The following is a 23,062-nucleotide window of genomic DNA, read 5'->3' as shown; positions in this document are numbered from 1 at the left end:
CCTGCTTTATTGGGCCCAAAGCTTATTCAATTTGGGGAATTCTGTTTAAGAAAAAGAATCTAAAAATAGTTTACTTTGGCAAATTTTTAAAAACATAAGATTGCCTGAATACGCTGCCAGGGCCCTCATTGGTCTTGGAAGGAACCCATACAAGTGAAGGGGCCCTAAAGGTTAAGCTTTATTGACTTCCTGGTAAATTCATTGCTGCTGTAGTTTAAACTGTGTGTTTAAAACCCATTTATGTTTTCCTAAGTTGAGAGAATTACTAGATTTGAGTTTTAAGAAGTAGTGTCTCCACTGACATTATTATGGAAGAAAAGACTTTCCTCGAGGCTAAGAATGAATATAATCGAAGCAAATATACAGGCTCAAAAGTTTTCCAGATTCTGTTTGCTCTGTACACTTAGCTGAGAAGGTACAGGGCAAGCTTGTATAAGATATGGACACTTTTGACTGAAAAACTTTCCTCAGGACAGCAAAAAAAAAAAGGGGGGGAGGGAAATATGTTTGCAAGTAAAGCTAGCCAAAAAAAGCAAGACATATTGGGTACGCTAAATCTAGTTTGGCCATTAAAATAACTAATAAAATGATATTAGGTAGAAAAATTAGTGATAATTTATGTGAAGTCCTTGAGATGAATAAATCCACATGACTCAGTTAAACTGTTGTGTAGAGATTGACAACTAGGAAATAAAAAAAGTTCTGCTGAAAGATGTGTAGCTGTCACATGTCGGTATGACCAGGCCTGGTCCTAAGACCTTTTCCTAAGCTCCCCTATTGATCTTCTGCTACCAGCTAATAGCCCAGCCGCATGCAAAAACTAACGTGGAATTTCTCTAGACTTCTGAGCCTGCAAAGCTCTGCTTTTAGAAACCACAGCAGAATATCAAACTTTTTCTGGCCTTGCCTTCTCAGTAACTGTGGAGAAAAGAAGACAACCTAGTGTGTGCACCAACTAAATGCAAAAACACTGGAGGCAATGCAGAAAGCCCATCAAAGCAGCCACCTTTTAACAAGCTGGCCTGTTCCATGCCAGGCCCGGTGCCAGGTACACGGTGCTGCAGACCCACATGCTGGCCCTTCCAGGTTACACAGGAACTGACAGAGGCTCAAGGAGGTTACGTATCTTCCCCACGATACGTAACTAAGAAATGGGGAGCAGAGATTTGAATGCCTCTAAAAAGTGTGTTCTTTGCACTATACCACACAGCCAGTTTTCATCTGTCCAAACGGCCAGGTTTCTATGGGCTAATGCCCTGGGTGTGCAAAAAGCTAGATTTATTTCACAATCATTTGACAAATTACCTAGAACTATCATCTCTCTGGAAAACAAATCTATGAGGTTAGAGCTACCTTTTTTATCAACAGTACTTTATAAAATGAACTCATTATGGACTAACTCATGCTGTTTGGCAGTGATACCCATTGTAACCCCTCTCTCATGGTTCTCCTCTGTGCATTATCTCCCCTGTACAGTATCCTGGCTACATGTGGGTGCTTGCGTTTCCTTTATGCACCATGCATGTAAGATACACTGGTTTGTGTCTTAACTTGATATTCATCTTTATTAAGTCAGTGTTAACTGGTCACTTACCCCGTGCTAGGCTCTTGGACAAATTGTAGTGTGAGACAAAGTCCATGCTCTCAGAACCTCTCGGACAAATTGTAGTGTGAGACAAAGTCCATGCTCTCAGAACCTCTCGGACAAATTGTAGTGTGAGACAAAGTCCATGCTCTCAGAACCTCTCGGACAAATTGTAGTGTGAGACAAAGTCCATGCTCTCAGAACCTCTCGGACAAATTGTAGTGTGAGACAAAGTCCATGCTCTCAGAACGCCCAGTCTAGTAGGGGAAGCAAGATGTGCGTGCAATGGACTAAATCACATCATCAGTGTCATTCCTTGACACTTAATCACATCCGTGGCCTGTACCGCAAGAGTAAGTCTGTGCAGGAAGAGATCACTGGGAGACGGGAGCGGGGGTGGGAGGTTTCCTGGAAGGTTGATGTTCGACACAGCTCTGAGATGAAGTCTGCGTACACAGAACAACCGGGAGAAAGGAGGGCAGTCATGAAGACAGCGAAACAGGGAAGAGCCCAGCCTGAGTCCATGCTGGATCTGTTTCTTTTACTTTAACCCTTGCTTCCCGCTGCTTTTGTTCACTAAAAGGATCCTGTCTATACACAATGGCCTGCCTATGGGAACCCCGCCCCTCTGCCTGAATGTTAAGCCAAAGTGCCTTTGTTCAGGGAAGCAGCGGGACCCTGTCCACCTGTGAATGGCTGCAAGAAAGAAGACATTAACACATGCCCTCCCCAAGGCTGGCCGTTCCAGGGGATATTTCCAAAACTCGTGGCCTTTTTACTTTACTTCCTTATCTCCTCCCCCGCTCTGTGCCATAAAAGAAACTGGCATCCAAAGCCCGAGAAGATGGTTATTTTGAGACTGTAGTCTGCCATCTTCTCAGCCTGCCGGCTTTCCAAATAAGTGGTACCCCTGCCTCAACACCTCGTCTCCGATTTATGACCCTGTCATGCGGCAAGCAGAGCGAGCTTGGACTCGGTAACGAAAGAATATAGAGTAAGTCAAGTTACTCGCTCAGAAGAGGTGAGCGGGACATGATCTAAGAGGAACCCGATCCACTTCAAAGTTATAATTTTGATAATACCAGAATTACCATGTTGGTAATAATGAGAGACACAGGTAGAAAGGCAGGTTAGGGTCAGAGCGCTCAGGGCCTTGATTGTGCTAAGGACTTACTCTCCTGTCCTACAGCGTAACAGAGACAGTAGGGAACCGTGGTCTGATCTTGAACAAGATAGCAGCACCTCAAAGTGGCCTTTTAGGAAGGTGAATCTGGTATCAGTGTCCAGGATGAGTTGAAGATCAGTTAGAAAGCTGTTACGTGAAACCGCGAGATGCTAGGTACCTAAAATAGTCTGGCAAGTCATGAAGGCAATCAGCCAATAACATAAAGGAAGGCAGAGAATGGACACACTGTGTATGGGTGATGAAAAAGAGGAAGATGCAGAAAATAACCGAGGCTTTTGAGTCCAAGTCATCAAACAGAGGACAAAATCATTGACAAAAATAGGGATTCCCTTCACTTAGTAACTGATTTATCAAAATTGACCCAAACAAAACGACGATATTTCAGCTCATCGGCGCTTCTTCATTTGGCTTAAAAAATTAAAATTCTTTTCAGGTGCTTCTTCCTATTTACCTACCTGTGTCGTCTTCCTTTTACCAGATGATAGGATCCACCTGGCTTTCTCCTCATCCCCACTTTCCTGGCATAAACGTCGTGAAAGGCTTAGGAGTAGGCGATAGGAAGAAAAAGGAAAATATGTCTAAATCTGTAAAAATGAACGGAGAAGTCAGTTGTCAATGATTAAGTGGAAAAATGCTTGCTTCGCTCCTCTTCGTATGTTTCATGCCCAATCAGCAGTCTTGTTAATTGGACTAACGGGGGGAAAGAATGAATAAAAACATTGAATAGTAAAATAAATATAAAAACAATAGTCTTAATATTTTAAAATTCAAAGTATTCTGTCATACCAAATTTATTAAGTACTTGTCAGGATAGTGTATCAAAGTCTCTAGCTATACTTTAATGAATAGTTATAAATACTACCCAACATATTAAATGTTTTACATAAATGGGAGCTTCTGAAATGCTTAGAAAATAAGTTTCTTTTATATATGCTAAACATTTCCCCTTAGGATGTTTATAGTGTTAGTTTGCTAACAAACCCTTTTCGTAGGTAGTAAATTTTAGCTCACTCCTGTTCCAATGCTTTAAAATTCCAAAATAAAGGAAACTAAATTAATTAACTAATACCAGCCAAGGGACATTTAAGCATGGAGGTGTAAAAATAAACCTTGTGAATTTTATATTACCAATTTAAAGATCAAAGAAAGGGTCAATCACAGGTCTGTGAAATTGAAGAGGTTAAAGTTTAGATACAAAACTATAAAAATTTGATTTGGTACTTCTCATTGACTTAATATTTAAAAATTAAGCAGGCACAAAAATATCACATCCTGAAACCCTGCTTACAATAATATAAACAGTCTTTCATTAGCCAGAAAATCACAGTTTAATTTTATACATAAATGTAATTTATGCTCCTTCAAACACTCTGTGTTCCAAGGGCTGTGGCACAGTTTCCAGCTAAAAAGATTAAAAGTGCTAATGATATCTATTCTATAGCTTGTCCTTTGCAAATATTTCTCAAGTCTAAGAAGGTTGAATTATGACAAAATAAATGAGCAAATCTAGTCTGCATTTACCACTGGGTCTGTATCTAACTGAGTAAGATGTAGAGAAAACGTCTTGGTGGTGGTGATGATCTAGGCAGTTCAGGGTGAGTTAAGAATCAAGGCACAGTATAGTAAAGGTTCTTCACTTGATCTCAGTTTCTTTGATTTTGCTGCTATTAGTCGCAATCTCAATGTTATCATAAACCTTTCTGAAATGAAACTCCCAGCCAGTCACACAAGAAGGCTATTGTACTTCTTCTGCTGAATAGAGATTTCCCCCAGTTTCCTGCACCCCAGCTGCCAGCGGCTGACCGTTTGCAGTCATCATAGGCTCCCATGTTCACAGATGTATTTCTGATCTAAAAGCTCATCACCCGTTTGTACCACCATCCCAGCCTCTCCAGGGCTTTGGCTTTTCAGGAAGTCAGAAGGGCAAGAACCAGCACCGCTGTCAGAAGACTCTGTGCTTAAATCAGGTGTCCTTGAATCCCAGACGCGTCGCACACGTGGCTCAGAGCTTCTTGCCACCAGCCTGTCAACAGAAAATTTCCAAACTCACTTGTCGTTTCTTTTAGTGTTTCAGTACAGATCCCTTCTTTCACTTAGGGAAGGCTGGGACCCAAGAAGCAGCTCTAGATTGCCACAGCAAGCTGCCCTGCCGGGAATGGATGTAGCTCTCATTTCCTGCTATTCTGTGGGGAGTATCTCCAGAGGCAGATTCTCTTCTCCAGGGCCACATGCTCCTCCACATTTGTTCTTCTGGACAACAGAGTTCTATGCAAAATTAGAGCCGGCACTTGGTGGACATCTTTAAAGCCACTGGCATATAGTGCTTGATTTAGAAATTTCTGTGTCTTCAAGGAAGGAGTGCTTCAGGACAGGAAATGGCAAATATAAAGCACCACTTTGGACCTTCTCTTATTACTGTCCCACTGGAATAAAAGTTATGCCAATAAAGGCAAAGCTTATGACTCAAATGTCCATTATTTTTGGACCAAGAAAACTCATGCCCCATAGCTAAAGCGAGTGCCATTGCTACTCAAGCAGCCATCTCAGAAATCTGTTGTTTTTCCTCAAAATGAGGGACATCATGGAAAAGTATGCATTCTTCATTTACCTTTATCATCATTGCTCTAGAAACAATTCAAACTGGATGTTTTAAGAAGGATCTGCGTCGTTTTAATAGTTTCCATGTTATAGTGTAACAGCAGGACTAAGGAAACAAATTTGAGCCTATCCAAATTTAGAGAATTTTTTTCCTTGTTTACATTTTCAGAAGTCAAGTTATAGTTTAGTTAACAGTAATTATTACACTTCTACACTGGCTAGAGTTACAAGGCAAAAAGACATAGCAATGTAAGAGGAGACAGGATACAAGCCATTATTAAGAATAGCTAACGCTTATTTTTTTAAGCATTTTTAAATTTTTAAAATTTATTATTTATTTATAAATTTATTTATTTTATTTATTTTTGGCTGCGTTGGGTCTTCGTTGCTGCATGTGGGCTTTCTCTAGTTGCAGCGAGCGGGGCTACTCTTCCTTGCGGTGCGCGGGCTTCTCATTGCGGTGGCTTCTCTTGCTGCGGAGCACGGGCTCTAGGTGCGTGGGCTTCAGTAGTTGCAGCACACGGGCTCAGTAGTTGTGGCTCACGGGCTCTAGAGCACAGGCTCAGTAGTTGTGGCGCACGGGCTTAGTTGCTCCGCGGTATGTGGGATCTTCCCGGACCAGGGCTCAAACCCATGTCCCCTGCATTGGCAGGTGGATTCTTAACCACTGCGCCACCAGGGAAGCCCAGCTAATGCTTACTGAGTACATACTGTGTGGCAGGCACTGTTCTAAGGATTGTACTTGTACTAGTTCATGTAAGCCTCTCAGCATCCTATGAAATCTGCATTATTATCACCTTTACAGATAAGGAATCTGAGGCAAAGATAAGTTAGATATCTTGGTCAGGGTCACACAGTTAGTGATAAAGCTAATGTTCAGACCTAGGCAATCTGGTCCAAAGGTCATGCTCATAGATATACAACTGGCAAGAAAATGAAATGTATGTATGTATGTTTACAACCAACTGTACGATAATTAGTATGTAATCAGGGAGATAGGAAAGACCAAAGAATCTCTCCAATGTCATGTCTTCCAAAATAGACCCAGCTTGATTGAGTTGCAGCTCTGTCACCAGCTATATATACATACCTGGAAGATCAGCTCTGCCAATATCAGACTGATTATAGGGGGGGGAAAAGCCTCTATAAAATTGCTCTGAATGTCATGTTGATATGTAACTTTCCATTTCATTACAAAGTAATAAACTACCACATTAAGGAACACCATATGTCTTGTTGCATTTAAAACTCCCGGCATCGGGACTTCCATGGTGGTCCAGTGGTTAAAACTCAGTGCTCCCAGTGCAGGGGGCATGGGTTCGATCCCTGTTCGGGGAACTAAAATCCCTCATGCCGTGGGGCAGCTAAGCCCGCCGCACCTCAACAAGGAGCCCACGTGCTGCTGTGAAAGATCCTGCAACTAAGACCCGATGCAGCCGAAAATAAATCAATAAGTAATTTTTTTTAATTTAAAAATAAAAAATTAAATAAAAATTAAATCTCAGGCATCAACTTATAAACATGATACAATAACACTGAGCGTGGCAAGTTGATCATCAGGTCTAACCCAGCAGTTCTGAAGGGCTTTTATGTCAAATGGCTTGCATCTCTTTATGAGTTCCTCATATCACTTTTCACCCTTTTCCCCTTTCCCTCATATTTACACACTCAAGACCTCTTGCTCTAACCTATTTCTTGTCACTAAAAGATATTAAAGGCTGGAAAGGGGAATCTGAAGGCATTCAAGCCTTTGTGGGTCTGGGTGTTTCTCTGTCTACCAACATCACTGCCACAGAGCTTTCTAGCGCCCCAGAGGTCTCTACAGACCCCATGTGTGGCCAGCTGTCCCCTCTACCAATGTGAGAAACACCAGTGAACACCCACAGAACCTTTAACAACAGAAAACAGTGACTTTAACAACAGAATCTTACAGGAGCAGTCAAGTACATGTATTCACCACTTACAAAGAAGAGCATTAAGTAGTAAGAACTGCTTCATTAGAACCTAACTAGTAATGAGAAAACTACTAAACCATTATTCAGGATAAATATTTTCATTTAGTTAGATTTATACTACATATTTTAAATATCTACATATAAAATAAATGGAAACAAGCATATAAGTGTGTGTGTGTGGAGAGAGAAAGAGAATGAGAATAAATCAGTAAAACCAATTTTGTCATCGAAAGACTTGTGGAATCTCGGAGATGCCTACCTGTTGACGTCCTTGTCAAGATACCAAATCATTTAAACTCTTTTTAGAATTTTTTTTTTCAGAAGGCAATATTTGCACACAGTACAAAATTACATTAATTCCAAGAATGTGGTGTTAAGTGTATGTAAGGAGATTACCTTGCAGTTTCAACTATCTGTCATAATTTGTCCATTCCTTGATAATGTTGGTCTTACCGTTTTCACAGGTAACGGGACATAAAATATTTTACATTTGCACTAATTTAGATTTATAAAATTGAGGTACTCTTTATTGTGAACAAATGTCTGTATGTCACCAAATTCATAGACAGGTTTTAGAGCAGCTTAATTTGCAAATTTTAAAAGTGGAAGTGATGAACCCAGCATTCTGGCTCAGTGCACTAGACCACTAAGACTGCCTCCGTCTCTTGGATGGGCTCATTTTAGTATTTAACCGCATAGCTCAGGACACACATTGTCACTGCGTCAGATTACCTTTCTGGATTCCAGTAGAGCAACCCATACAGACACAGCACTACTTTTTTTTTCTTTCAAAAAAAGTAATTTTTTTGGAGCCAGGTGGTTTTGTTTGATTGCAAGAGAAGACAGGAGGTTTCCCTACTGTGAGATGCAAGTAAAATCACTAGTATGTTATACTTCACTGGCGAACTTGGTAGAGACACCCGTCCCCTGGAATAAACGTGAAGCCTGTCTCTCAAAGGCTGTATGTTAATGGCTTTGCATTGAACCAAAAAGATTCCGAGAACTTGCTTCTTTGTTTCAGGCTGGAAGCATGTTGCCTTGTAAAGGTGATTATTTTTAAGATGGCCCTTTCATCAATTGTTAAATCCTCAGCAACAGACAAGGAAGGAAAGTAGTCACGTCAGAGGTTGCCACCAATTCTTCCAGCCGTTGATGGGGGGGGTGGGGCCGGGGGGAGGGTCTCGGTTTATAATTCGTTTCTCATCAACTGTTTTATTTTGCTTTCAATTGCTGTGTTTTAGGAGTAACTTTCTTTGTGATGTTTATGTACCATCTTTCTTACAGCAGCAGCCCAGCTCATAGATACTACCTTGCCACTGATCCGGTCTCGGGGGATCTGTATGTTTCTGACACTAACACGCGCAGGATTTATCGCCCGAAGTCACTTACGGGCGCAAAAGACTTGAGTAAAAACGCTGAAGTGGTTGCAGGGACGGGAGAGCAGTGCCTTCCTTTTGATGAAGCCAGATGTGGGGATGGAGGGAAGGCGGTGGAAGCCACGCTCATGAGTCCCAAAGGTACTGGCATTCATCAATTTGAGGATTTCTTTTTATTTAAAAAAAATATGTGGACAATCCAGTTAGTGCCTGATTGTGTTTCATGCTGAGTCTAATATTTTACCCTCAACTGTGTTCTGGAAAGCTGTCTCACATCTAGTGTTTTTAAAAGCTATTTAGCGTGAAACTGCTAGAATCCTAAGTTGATTTTACAGTAAATATTAGGTTCTTGGCATTTTTTATCATACCATTTTTTTCAACTTTTGAAAGAATCACGCAACTACCCAATATCATTCAGGTCACATCCTGTTCAACTTTAAGGAAGTATCTGAATTCTTTTTTTTTTTCCATTGTCCTGGAACTTCTTTGTTATGAATGAGTCCCGGGCCTCCTTAAAAGCCATCACTAAGCAACCCTGTTAGCTCTCACCCAGTTTGGAGCTATTAAACTTTTGTTTCTATGCCATGGGAAAAAATGCTTGCTGTGAGGAATTTCTGGAGGTAACAAGGGCTAAAATTCTATGTGATGAAGGTTTCTAGCTTTTAAACCAGTCAGGACTGACTCCTTCCTCATGTTTTATGCCATTCATTACAGTGTTTTTTGGTTTGAGGCGTTGTGTTTTTTGGGTTTTGTTTTTTTTTTTCATTATAACTAGAGACTATTATGTGTACAAGGACTGGAAAAAAAGTATTTGTTGTGCTGAGTTATTCATACTAGCAAATTTCATTGTCACAAGGTCAACAAAACACTAACCTTGGCTTAGATCTGTTTTTGTTAGAAGGTAAAGTCCAGTGTAACAGAATATGACCTGTTTCTATAATTTATAGACAACAACACTGTACAGTGTTTATATTTAAAACACAAGTACTACCTATATGATTCACACACGAAGGACAGATTCTTACAGATTTCGGTTCTTTATTACATTTTACACTTATACGTAACATAAATGCCTGTGTTGGGTTTTTCCTAATGTGCTTGCAATCTGCAGTCTTAACCTGCTGTCTACTGCCCATGTTATCACTGGGGTTAAATGTTGGGTTTCGTGGTGGGCCTGAACATTTAATTAAAATTAATCATTTTGGAAAGATTAATAACTGTTACTTCTCTTGGATACAGGAATGGCGATTGATAAAAATGGATTAATCTACTTTGTTGATGGAACCATGATAAGAAAAGTGGATCAGAATGGAGTCATATCAACTCTCCTAGGCTCTAACGATCTGACTTCAGCCAGACCTTTAACTTGTGACACGAGCATGCACATTAGCCAGGTAGTGAAAACATTGCTCCCAGTTGTCTGCTTTTCTTCTGAGTGACTTGATTTACTGTGTCAGCATACTATGATGACACCGTATTAAACCGCGCATGTCGTGGGCATCAGTCGTTGTGGTAAAGCTGTTCCATTAACATGTGTCTCAGGAGCTAATAAAAAGTTATTTTCTTCTCCAGTTCTGCATTTGAAGAATTCAGTGAGATACAGAACAGTTATCACTAAGAAGTGCTAATCATTTGTAATAAAATACCAGTAAAGTAGCAGCATGCAGATATTCCAAAAAGAACAAAACAGCTTAAATCTCTAATCTTTTGATTGTGTGAGGTCCTTAGGTAGTAGAGAGAACCCACTAGGATTAGTCCTCAGGGACTTATATTTAGAATTAGAAACTTTACTATTGGCCTGATTGAAAACACAGGGGGACACTAATGTATTCATAACCTAGAAAGCCCCGCACTGGGTGATTGTTACTGCTAAAAGGAACAAGTACGTTCACATCTCATTGATATGTGTTAACTCACTACTTATGATTCATTTGCTGTTTGGCTAGAACTTGCAAATCTTTCAATGAGCTGCATTTTTAAATAAAATTTTATTTCCTACATTTGTCTCCACTCAAAACTTTTTAAGTTTATTTCACGGTATCTATTTTAAAAACAATCTTTAAACGGTTTATCAAATCAACGGTCATTTCCCCAGATCTCCCCAGTAAGTTTCTGATTTACTCTTCTGGCAAATTAAGCGCAGCTCAGCAACTGAGTAACCAGACCGTTTCTTTTTTCTGAAGGTACGTCTGGAGTGGCCCACTGGCCTAGCCATTAACCCTATGGATAACTCCATTTATGTCCTGGATAACAATGTGGTTTTACAGATCACTGACAATCGCCAAGTGCGCGTCGCCGCTGGACGGCCCATGCATTGCCAGGTGCCAGGAGTGGAATATTCTGCGGGCAAGCACGCAGTTCAGACGACCCTGGAGTCGGCTACTGCCATTGCTGTGTCCTACAGCGGGGTCCTGTACATCACTGAAACCGACGAAAAGAAAATTAACCGGATAAGGCAAGTCACCACAGATGGGGAGATCTCCCTGGTTGCTGGGATACCGTCAGAGTGTGACTGCAAAAACGATGCCAATTGTGACTGCTACCAGAGCGGAGATGGCTATGCCAAAGATGCCAAACTGAGCGCTCCGTCCTCCCTTGCCGCCTCTCCGGATGGCACCCTGTACGTTGCAGACCTAGGGAACATTCGGATCCGGGCTGTGTCAAAGAACAAGCCTTTACTTAACTCTATGAACTTCTATGAAGTTGCCTCTCCAACTGATCAAGAACTCTATATCTTTGACATCAATGGCACTCACCAGTATACTGTGAGTTTAGTCACTGGCGATTATCTGTACAATTTTAGCTACAGCAATGACAACGATATTACTGCTGTGACCGACAGTAACGGCAACACCCTTAGGATTAGACGGGACCCAAATCGGATGCCAGTTCGAGTGGTGTCTCCTGATAACCAGGTGATATGGCTGACCATAGGGACAAATGGATGTTTGAAAAGCATGACCGCTCAAGGACTGGAATTAGTTTTGCTTACTTACCATGGCAACAGCGGCCTTTTAGCCACTAAAAGCGATGAAACTGGATGGACAACATTTTTTGAGTAAGTAAATCAAAATTCTACTCTGATTATAAAATACTGTGATATAATAATGTAATCTAAAATAATAACAGTATAATCCTTTTTCTGTTTATTTGTTCGTTGTTATTGAAGTATAGTTGGTTTACAATGTTGTGTTAGTTTCAGGTGTACAGCAAAATGATTCAGTTATACATACATATATATTTCTTTTTCAGATTCTTTAACATTATAAGTTATTACAAGATATCGAATATAGTTCCCTGTGCTATACACTAGGTCCTTGTTGTTTGTCTATTTTATGTACAGTAGTGTGGATAATAATAGTACAATCTTAAGGGCAAGTGGGATCCAGGTTTTTGGGGGGCCTGGAGCTTCTGTAATTTGGGGCTCCCGTTTTCTGAAAAAAAAAAAAAAAAAAAAGACAAAATTGGACTCAGGGCCTTGGAAGGGACCCAGGCAGGTGGGGAGCCCTGAAGCTTAAGTTTCATTACCATCGAGGTCAATCTACCTCTGCTTAAAGATTAATTTAATATTTTGCTTCATACAGACCTAATATATTAGCAGCAAACTTTTGGGGAAACATACTGCAGCCTTGGCTTTAGGCAAAAACTTTTGGGGTTTATATTTGCCCAGGTGCTAAAGCTGACTGTTTTGGGAGCTGTCACTGAAGGGAAACTTTAAAAACATTTACAATGAACTTGGCTGATCCCATCAGCACCACAGATAGAAGGGCTTAACTTTTTATAATCAGTTATTGGAGAATCTAAACTCCACTTATAAGAACCTTACCACTCAATGCAAGTCAGAAATAGCTGGTCACTCTGAAAGCATATGAAAAAGTAGAAGGAGCGTCCAGCTGGGGTTTTCTACTAAAGTTGTGGAGGAGTGGCCCAGGCAATGTGCTCTTTGAACAGTCACATTTTGTGACTGTGTAAAATCACTTTCCACTACTTGTTCATTCCACTAACATTGCACAAACCATAAGGGGAAATTAGATGTGCAGAGACGGCACGCTGACAAATGCAAAATACTCCTGGAAATGAATATTGAGTTCCTTAGTGTGACTTTTTTGATGAAATGCTGAAGCAAATGTACTTTCTGTAGGAACACAGCTCCAAATTTATGATAAAAGTCAGTAGAAAAAAATGATCCAATATACAAATATCTTCCATACAACTTTTCTGGAATAGAACTTACACATTAAGCTTAGTTCTCCTGTAGCTTGGATTGCTTTTCTTTTTTTGACAGATTCCCTTTTAGTAAAATGAATGTTACCCAGCAGCATGATTTTGTCAGCGGAACAAACCTTTGCAATTGAATTACATTAAAATTCTGTTCTTAGCATTCCTTTTGCTCATTTTAGGATCACAATAGGAAAGGAATAAATTGGAAGTTAATGGCAAGCACTTCCTTTCAAAGTGATAGCAGGCTCTATTGCCAAAGAGGCGAAAAAAGAGTACAGTAAAAGTGCTCCCATCAGATGAGACTGGGCAGGAGAGCTGCTCTGATTATAAGATCTTCAGGAAATGATGGTGGCATCGGTAGGGTTTCGGTTTAAAAGCAGGGGGGAAAATAGAGAAATAAGGTTTTAGTACAGTCTAGGACTCAAGCTCTACTCTGTGAGCCATTTTTGAATGTGTTCTTATTTGTTCCTGGGCATTGACAATGCACAAAAGTTCATCATGTGGGTTACTACTGACACATGAACTTCTGCAACACATATGCAGGTTCAGTAATGACCTACAATGAGAAGTGGATATACTCCATTGGTGGAGTTGATGTGGGATAGTATAAACAAATTTGGGATTTTTACTTTTTTAATATTATGGTACACAAAGAAGACACATTTCTCTAGTACTAAACACTCTGCAAGAATTTCAGACTTAGTGAAGAATCAACATGACTGCTAAGGTAGAGGTTGAGTTGGCAAACCTGTCTTGTGAATATAATGGGCAAGCATTGTTTTCAAGAATGAAAGTTTTTAATTAATTAAAATAAATCACAATGATATTTGCACTAATACAGACCCATTACACATCATATTTAAAGTATATCTGTTAAGTCTTACATCTAGATAAATTACAATAAAGGCAACTATTCCAAAAAGCATTATTGAAGTATTCCACCAAATATAAACCTCATAATTATATACACACACACACGCATATAAACATGTGTTTGCTATAACTTAAGAATATAGTAGTTTACAGTACTTGAGAAACAGCTTTTCTAATAAAAGAAACAGAAATATTGCTTTCAAAAAACAGTGTTTTTGTTAATTTTCCTTTAGATGTCTGCAGCAAAGACATGATTTAAAAATTTCCAAGAAACATTTATGCACTTTGCAAAACAGTGTATTACCGTACAAGACAGAAAAAAAAATAGAGCATTTAACCTAAGTAATTCAGAATCATCATATCAGAATGACAAATGATCATTTTTTTTCTTTCTGTACATTCTTATAATTTAGCTGTGAATGAGCAAGGGTCCACCCTTTCTAAGGGTGAGAAACTTTAAAACACGTTCAAAAGTAAGTGCGTAAAAGAAGGGAAAGGAGGGTCATCAGGCAGCCCCTCCGAAAGCACCCTCTGGATTCTGGCAGAGTGGCCCCTTTCTGTCTGTGTAAGTCTGAGATTGTTGATGGATAAACTCAACCCCCCACCTCTACTCATCAGAGCCTTGACAACAACAGTTTCTGCTTATTCTGTGCTGACTCGGATATATGAGACTGGATGTGAAGGTTCTAGAAGAGCCAGAGGGGACTCTGAATCCCTGCCAGGCTTCCTTGATGTTTGTCGTTACTAGTGAGCTGGCAGACTCCCAGAATCCTAGTACATGTCTGTAATATTTCCCCTCACATTCTTATAGTACTACATGTCTAATTTAGACCTTTTAAGGGTACTTGGTACTTTCGTAAAGAAAGGATGTGAGAGGTTTGACAATGGCCAGAGTTTTACCAAAACCACAAGGAGATTATGGGGGAAAAAAACACACTTCACAGTTGAAAAACACCTGTTTTCTATGACTTTTGTGACACTAGTTCCTAGATCTGATACATGCTGTATCTATCGTTATGTACAAATACCTTGCAAAGACAGATTAAACTTTTCAGCCCAAATTCCCATTTGTATGTGTCCAGCTTTCTAGCTAGCCTAGTGTCTAAAAAGCCTTGAGATTAAAGCTTTATAGGATAGAAACAGATGGAAGAAGACCTGGCATCAATAAATTGCCTACCAATAAAAAGTGCAGTCACTGCAGTTTCTGCCAAAGAAATTTTAAAAGAGAATTAGCTGAAATTGTTTACCTTACATGTTTTAATTTCACTTCTTTTTTTCTTAGTGCAAACTTTCATTTACCATCAGCGTGTCACAGTATTGTGACATGTATGTCACAGAATGTACAGAATGAAATGTGAAAGTATTTTCTAAAATGCAAGCTGTGCCATTATCTCTGTGGCTCCCACTGCTCCTGGAAGCTTGCAGTGCATGTAGAACGCTCCCAATAGCTATTTGTTGAATGAAGGAATAGAGGAGTAAACCAAATATGTGGTCAGGTGAACGGTTTTTTATAGAGAAGAGTCTGATAAAACCTAGAGCTGCCTCCCTTGGAAGAGTATCATGTAAATATTTGCCTTCTGAAACAGTTCAGACCTTTCCGTACCAAGAGTTAATGCTGAAAATATTAACACTTCTCATTTTTGTTGTTGATTTTTTGAAATATATTTAACCTACTATTACACATTTACTCTCTTTTGCTTTATAACTTAAGGACTTCCTCAGCTGACCTTGTTATTACAATAATTAACGGAAATTAAAACTTCATACTGGTAGCACTTTCCTCTGAAATGTTGGGATTAAAGAGTTAAAGACAGAAAACGTTTCCCATGCAAATACAGCTAAAGTATACTGTTGCCCCGGTATCAGGAAGAATGGCTCTAGGAAAAGGAAACCCGACTCTCAACTTGAGATTCTCATCAGTCACCAATAAAATAGGGTGACTTTTTAGGGTTCACCGGTAGTTTGCAAAGCACAAGAAACCTTCATTTCAGAAACTAGAGATACCGTCTTTGGGGCAGCAATTTCTCTCCGTGTTACTTGTGATTTTTGTGTCCCTACTGTGATTTGTTAGAGAAGTGGCCAGTATTCTTAGATGCTACAGATGGTGTGATAGGAAGACAGGTGTCAGGTAGTTTATAACTCAGCTCTGAAATCCCTGAGTTAGACTAATATGTTTCATGAGCGGAATAATTATTTGTTACTAATTGAATAAGCCATCTTGCCTCAGACCTCCTCTTCCATTGACTTGTTGGGCGGTAGAAAGGATGTCCGTCTAGCTCTGGGGTCCCCTTGTCTGAGGACCCTGTGATAAGCCTAGTTACCCCCTTCACTTAGTATTAGGGATTATTTCCTGCTGCTCTTCGTACCATTTTAAAACAATTATCACCCGTTATAATTCCTTAGCTAGAGTAATTCCAGGGAGACCCAAAAGATCTTACCTGCTAGAAATCTATTATTTAAAAAGTTCATAGCCAGAGCGAAACCTCAGTTCTTACACTTGAATGCACACAAAAGCAAACCCAGTGTATTGAATTGGGCAATAGAGTAAATTATTTAATGACTAATGGCATTTCACAGTTCTCTGCTTGCTTACCCCATAAGATACAAACCGTGCGGGCATATCTAGAGGCTCTTCTGCCTGCTTAGAGAAGACAACATGGAAAAAAAAGCTCTGAGTTCTGGCTGATGTGTACATGCACACGGCCGGGTTGGTGGCAGTTTTCTATCTTGGGACTTTGACTATTTGGAGCTTTATATGCACGGGGCTGACTGTGGTCTTTCGTGAGCTCTGTTCAGATTCACGGAGCAAATAAATGAATTTCAGCTCTTACACGTTTATGTAGGTGTATGTGGGTCTCCAGCTTCTCATTTGGGTGCTCTATTGTCCCTCGTTCAAGCTGAGCAACTTCAGAATGAGCTTCTTAACCATTTCTTTATAATGAACGTAACCCCAAGCCCACGACAGATCCACAGCTGCCACTGACATCAGTCCGATCGTCTGGGAGAAGATGGAAAAGGGGATCTCAGAGGAGGAGAGAGAGGCAGCGTAATGAGTAACTGGGCTTCAGATCCAAAACCGGGTGCGGAAAGTGCAGATAACCTAGGAAAGCTCAGCGATGGTCATTCCAGGTCAGGAAAGATGCGTCCGGCCCCGTTGACGCTGAATCATGTCTAAATAGCTGGGTGTCTGTGCCAGCCTGTGTCCTCCTGATGTGTGTGTGTGACTGTAATAGCTCATGATGTTAGCAAAATTACAGAGGCGTCTTCCATGGGACAAAACTGAGAAGATAACCTTTCCCTTGGTAGGCATCCGACATCCAAGCCTAAAAATTCAAACGCTGAAACCACATTTCATTGCTGTTTCTGCCCAAAATTGCGTTAAAAACAAAGCAACCCATTTTACAAATACATTTCTAAAAGTGGTGCCCAATTCCTCTCCTTTATTTTCCTTTTTCTCTTTCTTTCCTCATGGAAGAAGACATTTGCTGCATTAAGGATGATTTTAAGAGATTTTATCAGCAGATCACTTAAATTCATGGGAAAATGCTGTGGTTGATTTCCATTTCTGCTGTTTTGTTTAATTGTTTAATAATTTTGCTTTAAGTTTGTAACCAGAATGGTTTAGTCCCAGGGACATCAGTAAAAAAAAGTGTGTAGCCAATTGAATAATTGTACATTATTGTACATTTCAAACACTAACCTGAACGCTACTAAGGCAATGCTTTTACTAATGCTTGATTTAATCCAATTTTCTTCTGCAATCTAGTTTTAAGGAAAAATTAGTTCTGTCCAGGTTTCAAAGCGGAAAGGGAAATGGCGAAATTGTGTGTTATTCAGGTTTTTTGAGAAAATTCCAGAAAACATAAAAACAGATTAGTCAGATTTTCTCAGCACATCGCAGTGTACGTATAACATAAGAGGTCCTGGTTTCTCAGTACAGTTTGCGGTGCGCCGACAGTTGCAGGCTACATTAACTCTTTCACTTCCATCAGGCAGTTAATGTTCTAGATGTGCTCAGTTGCCCCGTAATGGTTCAAAACCGAGGACATGCCGCTTCCGAAAGTATCGATTCCTTCCTTAAACTAATCGCATAGCTGTCTAAGTTAGATGATCTGATAGCATCATATCTGGGTGTGTCAGCAACTTCCCTTACACAGTGATTATCAGATGATTTACTTACTCTAAGACCAAGTTATACACACCAGCCATTTTAAAGGGTTGTCTGATAACAGGGCAAGAAATCTACACGGTGACAACCAGTGAAAGGGAACTTTATTATTTTATAATCACAGAACTGAAGATGGACAGTTGGGTATTTTCCAGAGACTGTCCGGCGTCTCTGACTGATTCCTGTGATATCAAAATAAAAGCAACCTCAGCGTCCCTCCCTCCAGGCTACCCTAACTCCTAGACTCCCAGAAGAAGCCCCTTGCCTGTGTTCCAGGATCCTGGCTTCAGAATATCTTGAGGTGTCAAAGCAGAGCTGATGTGGGCTCTGTTCTCTTCTGGACTCCACCCCAGGGCTGGGGGAGACGACCTAGGAAGGAGACAAGCTGGCTGGGGACCCCTCAGTCCCCTCATCCCTAGTTCCTCACAGCTTCCAGCCCATCCAGCCCCACTGCCCTGTCTCTTACACAACACACACTTCCAAACAGATTTCCTAGACCTCAGTTCAGCCCAAAGTTCAATCTGTGGTTCTTTTTTTTTTTTTTTTAACATCTTTATTGGAGTATAATTGCTTTACAATGGTGTGTTAGTTTCTGCTTTATAACAAAGTGAATCAGCTATATGTGTACATATATCCCCATATCTCCTCCCTCTTGCGTCTCCCTCCCACCCTCCCTATCCCACCCCTCTAGGTGGTCACAAAGCACTGAGCTGATCTCCCTGTGCTATGCGGCTGCTTCCCACTAGCCATCTATTTTACATTTAGGGGTGTATATATGTCCATGCCACTCTCTCACTTCGTCCCAGCTTACCCTTCCCCCTCCCCGTGTCCTCAAGTCCATTCTCTATGTCTGCGTCTTTATTCCTGTCCTGCCCCTAGGTTCTTCAGAACCATTTTTTTTTTTTTTTTAGATTCCATATATAATCTGAGGTTCTGAAAGTGAGACCCCTAAAGGTAGGAAGCAAGGTGAGCAAGCCGAGGCGGGCTGTTCCAGGCCAGAGCAGAGCATTTCTTTGGGAGGCAGAGCGTGGCAGGTTTTAGAAAGAATATGCATCTCAGAATGACAAGAGCGTAGAGCACGTGTGGAAGTAGGAAAAAGAGAGTAGATGGACATCACAGTTTTGATCAAGCAGGGCTTAAACTGACCACCTGGTGATCCTGGGTGGACAGGCTTCCCGTGAAGGAGATTACCAGGAAGGCAACATGGTCCATCTGGGGACAATATAAGGATGGGTTGAATGTAGAAAAGTAGGAGGCTGAGAAAAGGGGGAGAGAGGAGTGAGGAGACAGTAAATCTAGTTGGGAGGTGAAGACCTGACCCACAGATGGGCACTGAAATTACAGAGAAAGAGGTGGTTAGTCATTAGGAAATGGTGACTGAATACAAGAGGGGAGGGAAAAGAGAATCTGCTGACCTAGTGACCAAGTGGGTAGGAAATACAGGGAGGACGCAGGTTGGTAGAAACAGGTGAGCTCTGATTTGGAAATTATGGCTTTGAGGGGACCGTAGTCCAGCCCAGCATGTGGTCGGAAACAGCCAGTGAGAACTCAGGGCAAGTCAGTTCTAGAGACGTGGGCATGGGGGCCGTGGAAAGAGCTGAGCCCCGAGTGTGAATGAAATTACACTGGAAACATCTAGCTGGGGGGCAAAAGTGTGAATATACGAATTTGCAGACTAGGGTTTCCTATGGCCTAACAACAGAGACAGTACGAGTGTTCACTCTTCAGGGTTGCCTTTTCTGCTACTGGATGCCATCCCCCCCAATTACTGATGCCATCAGATCTGTGTCTCGCCCTGTGTACTACCTCCCCTTCTGTATTTGTCCCCCTTTTCTCCCTCACGTTCCTTAACTGCCTACGTCTGACCATCCCTCTGCTTTCCCTCTGTTCTCATGCTTTCCACGATACTCACTTTCTCTCGTAAAGCTCACGAATAGGCAGCATTTTAGTCTAAATGTTATTTCATCTTAGATTCCCAGTCTACCCACTACAGCTATTGTTTTTCCTCCCAATCCTTCCTTATTTCCAAATCACTGACATCTCATTAGTTCCTTGATGCCTCTTTCTCTCTGTTCTGTGTTTGTTCTCTTTTCTGAGAAACAGCATAAGCTGATTGGAAAAAGGCATTCGGTTTGGAAACTCAGAACCTGGGTTCCAGCCTGATTTTGTCACTTACTCCTATCTGTGTGACTCTGGGCAAGTCACGGCACCTCTCTAAAATTCTGTGCCCTCACCTGCGAAATGAAAGGCTTCTTAGTGATTAAAAATTCCTGCCTGCTCTAAAACAATTTGTGATTCTGCCGTTTCTCCCCAACTTTTCCTAGGTCCCCATCAAGGCTTATTCCAAAAGAAACAACATTTAACAAGTTACCAAATGTCTTTTGCTAAAATAGTTAGGCATGTGGCATTTCAGCCAAACCTAGTATCTATTATGCTGGTGGTAGTCATAGCAATTCACAATAATAAAATTTCTCTTTCCAGATGGGCTTCCTACTTTGCTTTTAACCTTTCCAGCTTTACCGCAAGTCTTTCACACCCTCCTTGTCCACGCTCACTGCACAGCCGTTTCCGGGGTGGGTCTCAGTGAGCGGCCAGAATACAAAGAGGGAAGATCAGGAGAAGGATGGGTTTGTCCTCTGAGCACTCCCGGGCCCCGTGGAATCAGTCAAGGAGGACGAGGGCATACACAGCTCTGTTTGACAGATTATTCGGAACAGAAATTTCCCTGACATCCCCTATCCGGCAAGTCTACATTTCAAGACCTGGGCAAGACCTGTTGTCTAAACAAATACGATGTGTCCCACTCGTTTCAACCTTCCTTAGTGAATAAACATTTTCTAAATGGTTTAAATAAGATCCTCTCTTAATGACAGCTCACCCACAATCTTTCAAACCACAAAGGGAACTCATTCTGGAATGTCCTGACTCGGATGCCTTTGTCTCAAGGCCTGTGAATTTCAGAGCTGGTCATTATCACTTCATCAGCTCTCCCTGATATGGTGATGACCACGGAAGGAAAGAGGCATTGGGCCACTTTTCTTGAATTCGATCTTTGAAAAATATCGAAAATATTGAAAAATGTCATATCCATGACCACCTGTCGCTAGGCTCAATGTTCAAAGTAAGGGCGGGACCAGAGGTGAGAAAGAAAAGATCTTCTTTTGTCTGTGATCTTCTGAACTTATGTTATCTGGGTGTTGGAAAACAGAGGATAGTGGCTTGACTGTAGACCACTGCCCTTTCTGGGTTTATGAAGCAAAGCAACGGCCAGAATTTTGCCCCATCGCAAGACCTCTGAATAAAATGCAACAGCAGCAAAGAAATTTAAATGTGTTAACCCCTCTTTCCACTCCCACCCTTGCAGTTCCACCCTTTCTCATCAGGACCCTCTTAGCACTGGAGACAAACACCATGTAAAATAATACCTTCTTTCGTCTTTCTTATTTTGCATCTTCCCCGTTATTTTTGTTAATGTGTAGGTGACAGACAACTAAGTACCAGATGAACCAATGATTTAAGAGTTGGTTGATTGCTCTACTTCCCTTGATGATGGAAGCATTTTGCATTTTCTCTTCAGAACCTGATTTTTTGAGGATTTCTAACTGACAACATTGCTCCTGAATTCAAAGAAATTACGATTTGCCTGTGAGATCACTGTTGAAATAAACAAACCTCAGTTTCGTTCCCAGAACACTTAAATGTAAATTCTTTTGATATGAGTGTTACAGACCACATTATGGCTATTAGGATTCCAGATCAGTCCACCACGAGAAGTTTAAGTCAGGTTCTGTTCTGGTTTTGCTGTTTGCCCACGTCCTTCATCAGGAATGCAGATCCAGGACCGATTTGTGCATATGTTCTTGTTCTGATGAGGTCGGTAATTTTGTTCTGCTTTACCACAATGACAGATCAGAGGTTATTACGGGTTAGCATTGTGAGAAAAGTATTGCCAAACAGATGGCAAGATTGTGGGGGGGGATTTTGTTCGGGGGGTGTGTTTTTTTGGTTTTGCAGGCTGTTAAACGATGAAAGGACATTGGATTAAAGGAACTCTGATAGATGGGAGAAAAGATTCTCCCTCTGTGTCAGGGGGACAGTGGGGGAAAGACAGGTTGATTACGTCTTTCCTGGGACTCCGTACTGGGACTCAAGTCTAAAAGCACACAGATGTAGCCCCACTAAGCAGCTTATTCTGGATGGCCCTGGGGAAGACACGGAAGAGCCAGCCATGACCGGCACCCATCCAGACCAACACCTCCTGATGCCTCAGCTTCTCAAGACAGGCTGATTTGGACTAGAGAAACCAGTCAGAGTTGACACATGCGTTTAGCTGGCTGGTGTCCATTCCTCTACAGGTGAAGAGCATCAAGGTCTGGGAGAGGGGCATTGCCAACATTTTAGGAGTAAATACATACATTTGTCTCACCCTGGAGACCAGTTCAGCGTCAGGCTGAATCGCAAGCCAAGGGGGCCCGGGCAGACCACTCCTCAAAAGAGCCGCCCCTCTCGGGGCGATGACTGCCGCTCTTGGCTGGTTTGCTTGCTTCTCTAAAGCCCTGCTCTGATGGACACAGACTTTTCTCAAAAGCAGAAGGTAATTTTAGAAACGAAACATTTGATTAAAGAAGCCTTGGGACTTCCCCGGCGGACCAGTGGTTATGACTCAGCGTTTCCACTGCAAGGGGCTCGGGTTCAATCCCCGGTCGGGGAACTAAGATCCCACATGGCGCGCGGGGCGGCCGAAAAAAGAAGAAGCCGTGTTATGGGGAAGCACTGAAGGCAACAGATAATCCTGTTGAGTTTTAAAGAAAACTTGTTACCTTTGTTGAATGATGTTAGTTGACTCTACTGTGATGTATCAACTGAATTGAATGTTTGCTTTTGAACAATGACTTTTTTTGGGGGTAAGAGTTAAAAGGCTTAGAACAAGCTAACAGACAACAGAAATAAGTATATCAGATTTTTTAATGCAACAAACTACATGTTAATTGTTACCTTATTCTTTTTATCTTTGGTAGACACTTTTAAAAGAAAATAATTTTGTTGTATTTAACTCACCAACATGTGGTGTATAATGAAGACAGAACTAGAATAAATTAG

General features: G+C 41.2%; 1 protein-coding gene across 19 annotated transcripts in view; it reads left to right on the top strand.

The window, feature by feature from the left end:
- The window catches only part of TENM3 (teneurin transmembrane protein 3), a 2,524,603-nt gene that overhangs the window by 2,473,849 nt on the left and 27,692 nt on the right, over positions 1 to 23,062 (top strand). For 15 of the 19 annotated variants that reach the window (XM_059909693.1, XM_059909687.1, XM_059909688.1 and 12 more), the window contains 3 exons: positions 8,609 to 8,841; positions 9,940 to 10,094; positions 10,884 to 11,758. In XM_059909693.1, the coding sequence (XP_059765676.1) occupies positions 8,609 to 8,841; positions 9,940 to 10,094; positions 10,884 to 11,758 (1,263 nt within the window). The remainder of the gene's footprint in view (positions 1 to 8,608; positions 8,842 to 9,939; positions 10,095 to 10,883; positions 11,759 to 23,062) is intronic. The other 4 variants (XM_059909692.1, XM_059909699.1, XM_059909695.1 and 1 more) reach the window with 1 other exon arrangement.

The sequence above is a fragment of the Balaenoptera ricei genome, chromosome 21 (genome assembly GCF_028023285.1).
Source record: "Balaenoptera ricei isolate mBalRic1 chromosome 21, mBalRic1.hap2, whole genome shotgun sequence".
In the NCBI taxonomy this organism is placed as follows: domain Eukaryota; kingdom Metazoa; phylum Chordata; class Mammalia; order Artiodactyla; family Balaenopteridae; genus Balaenoptera; species Balaenoptera ricei.
Note: the sequence above shows the minus strand (reverse complement) of the source record. Positions and strands in the feature narration are given on the sequence as shown.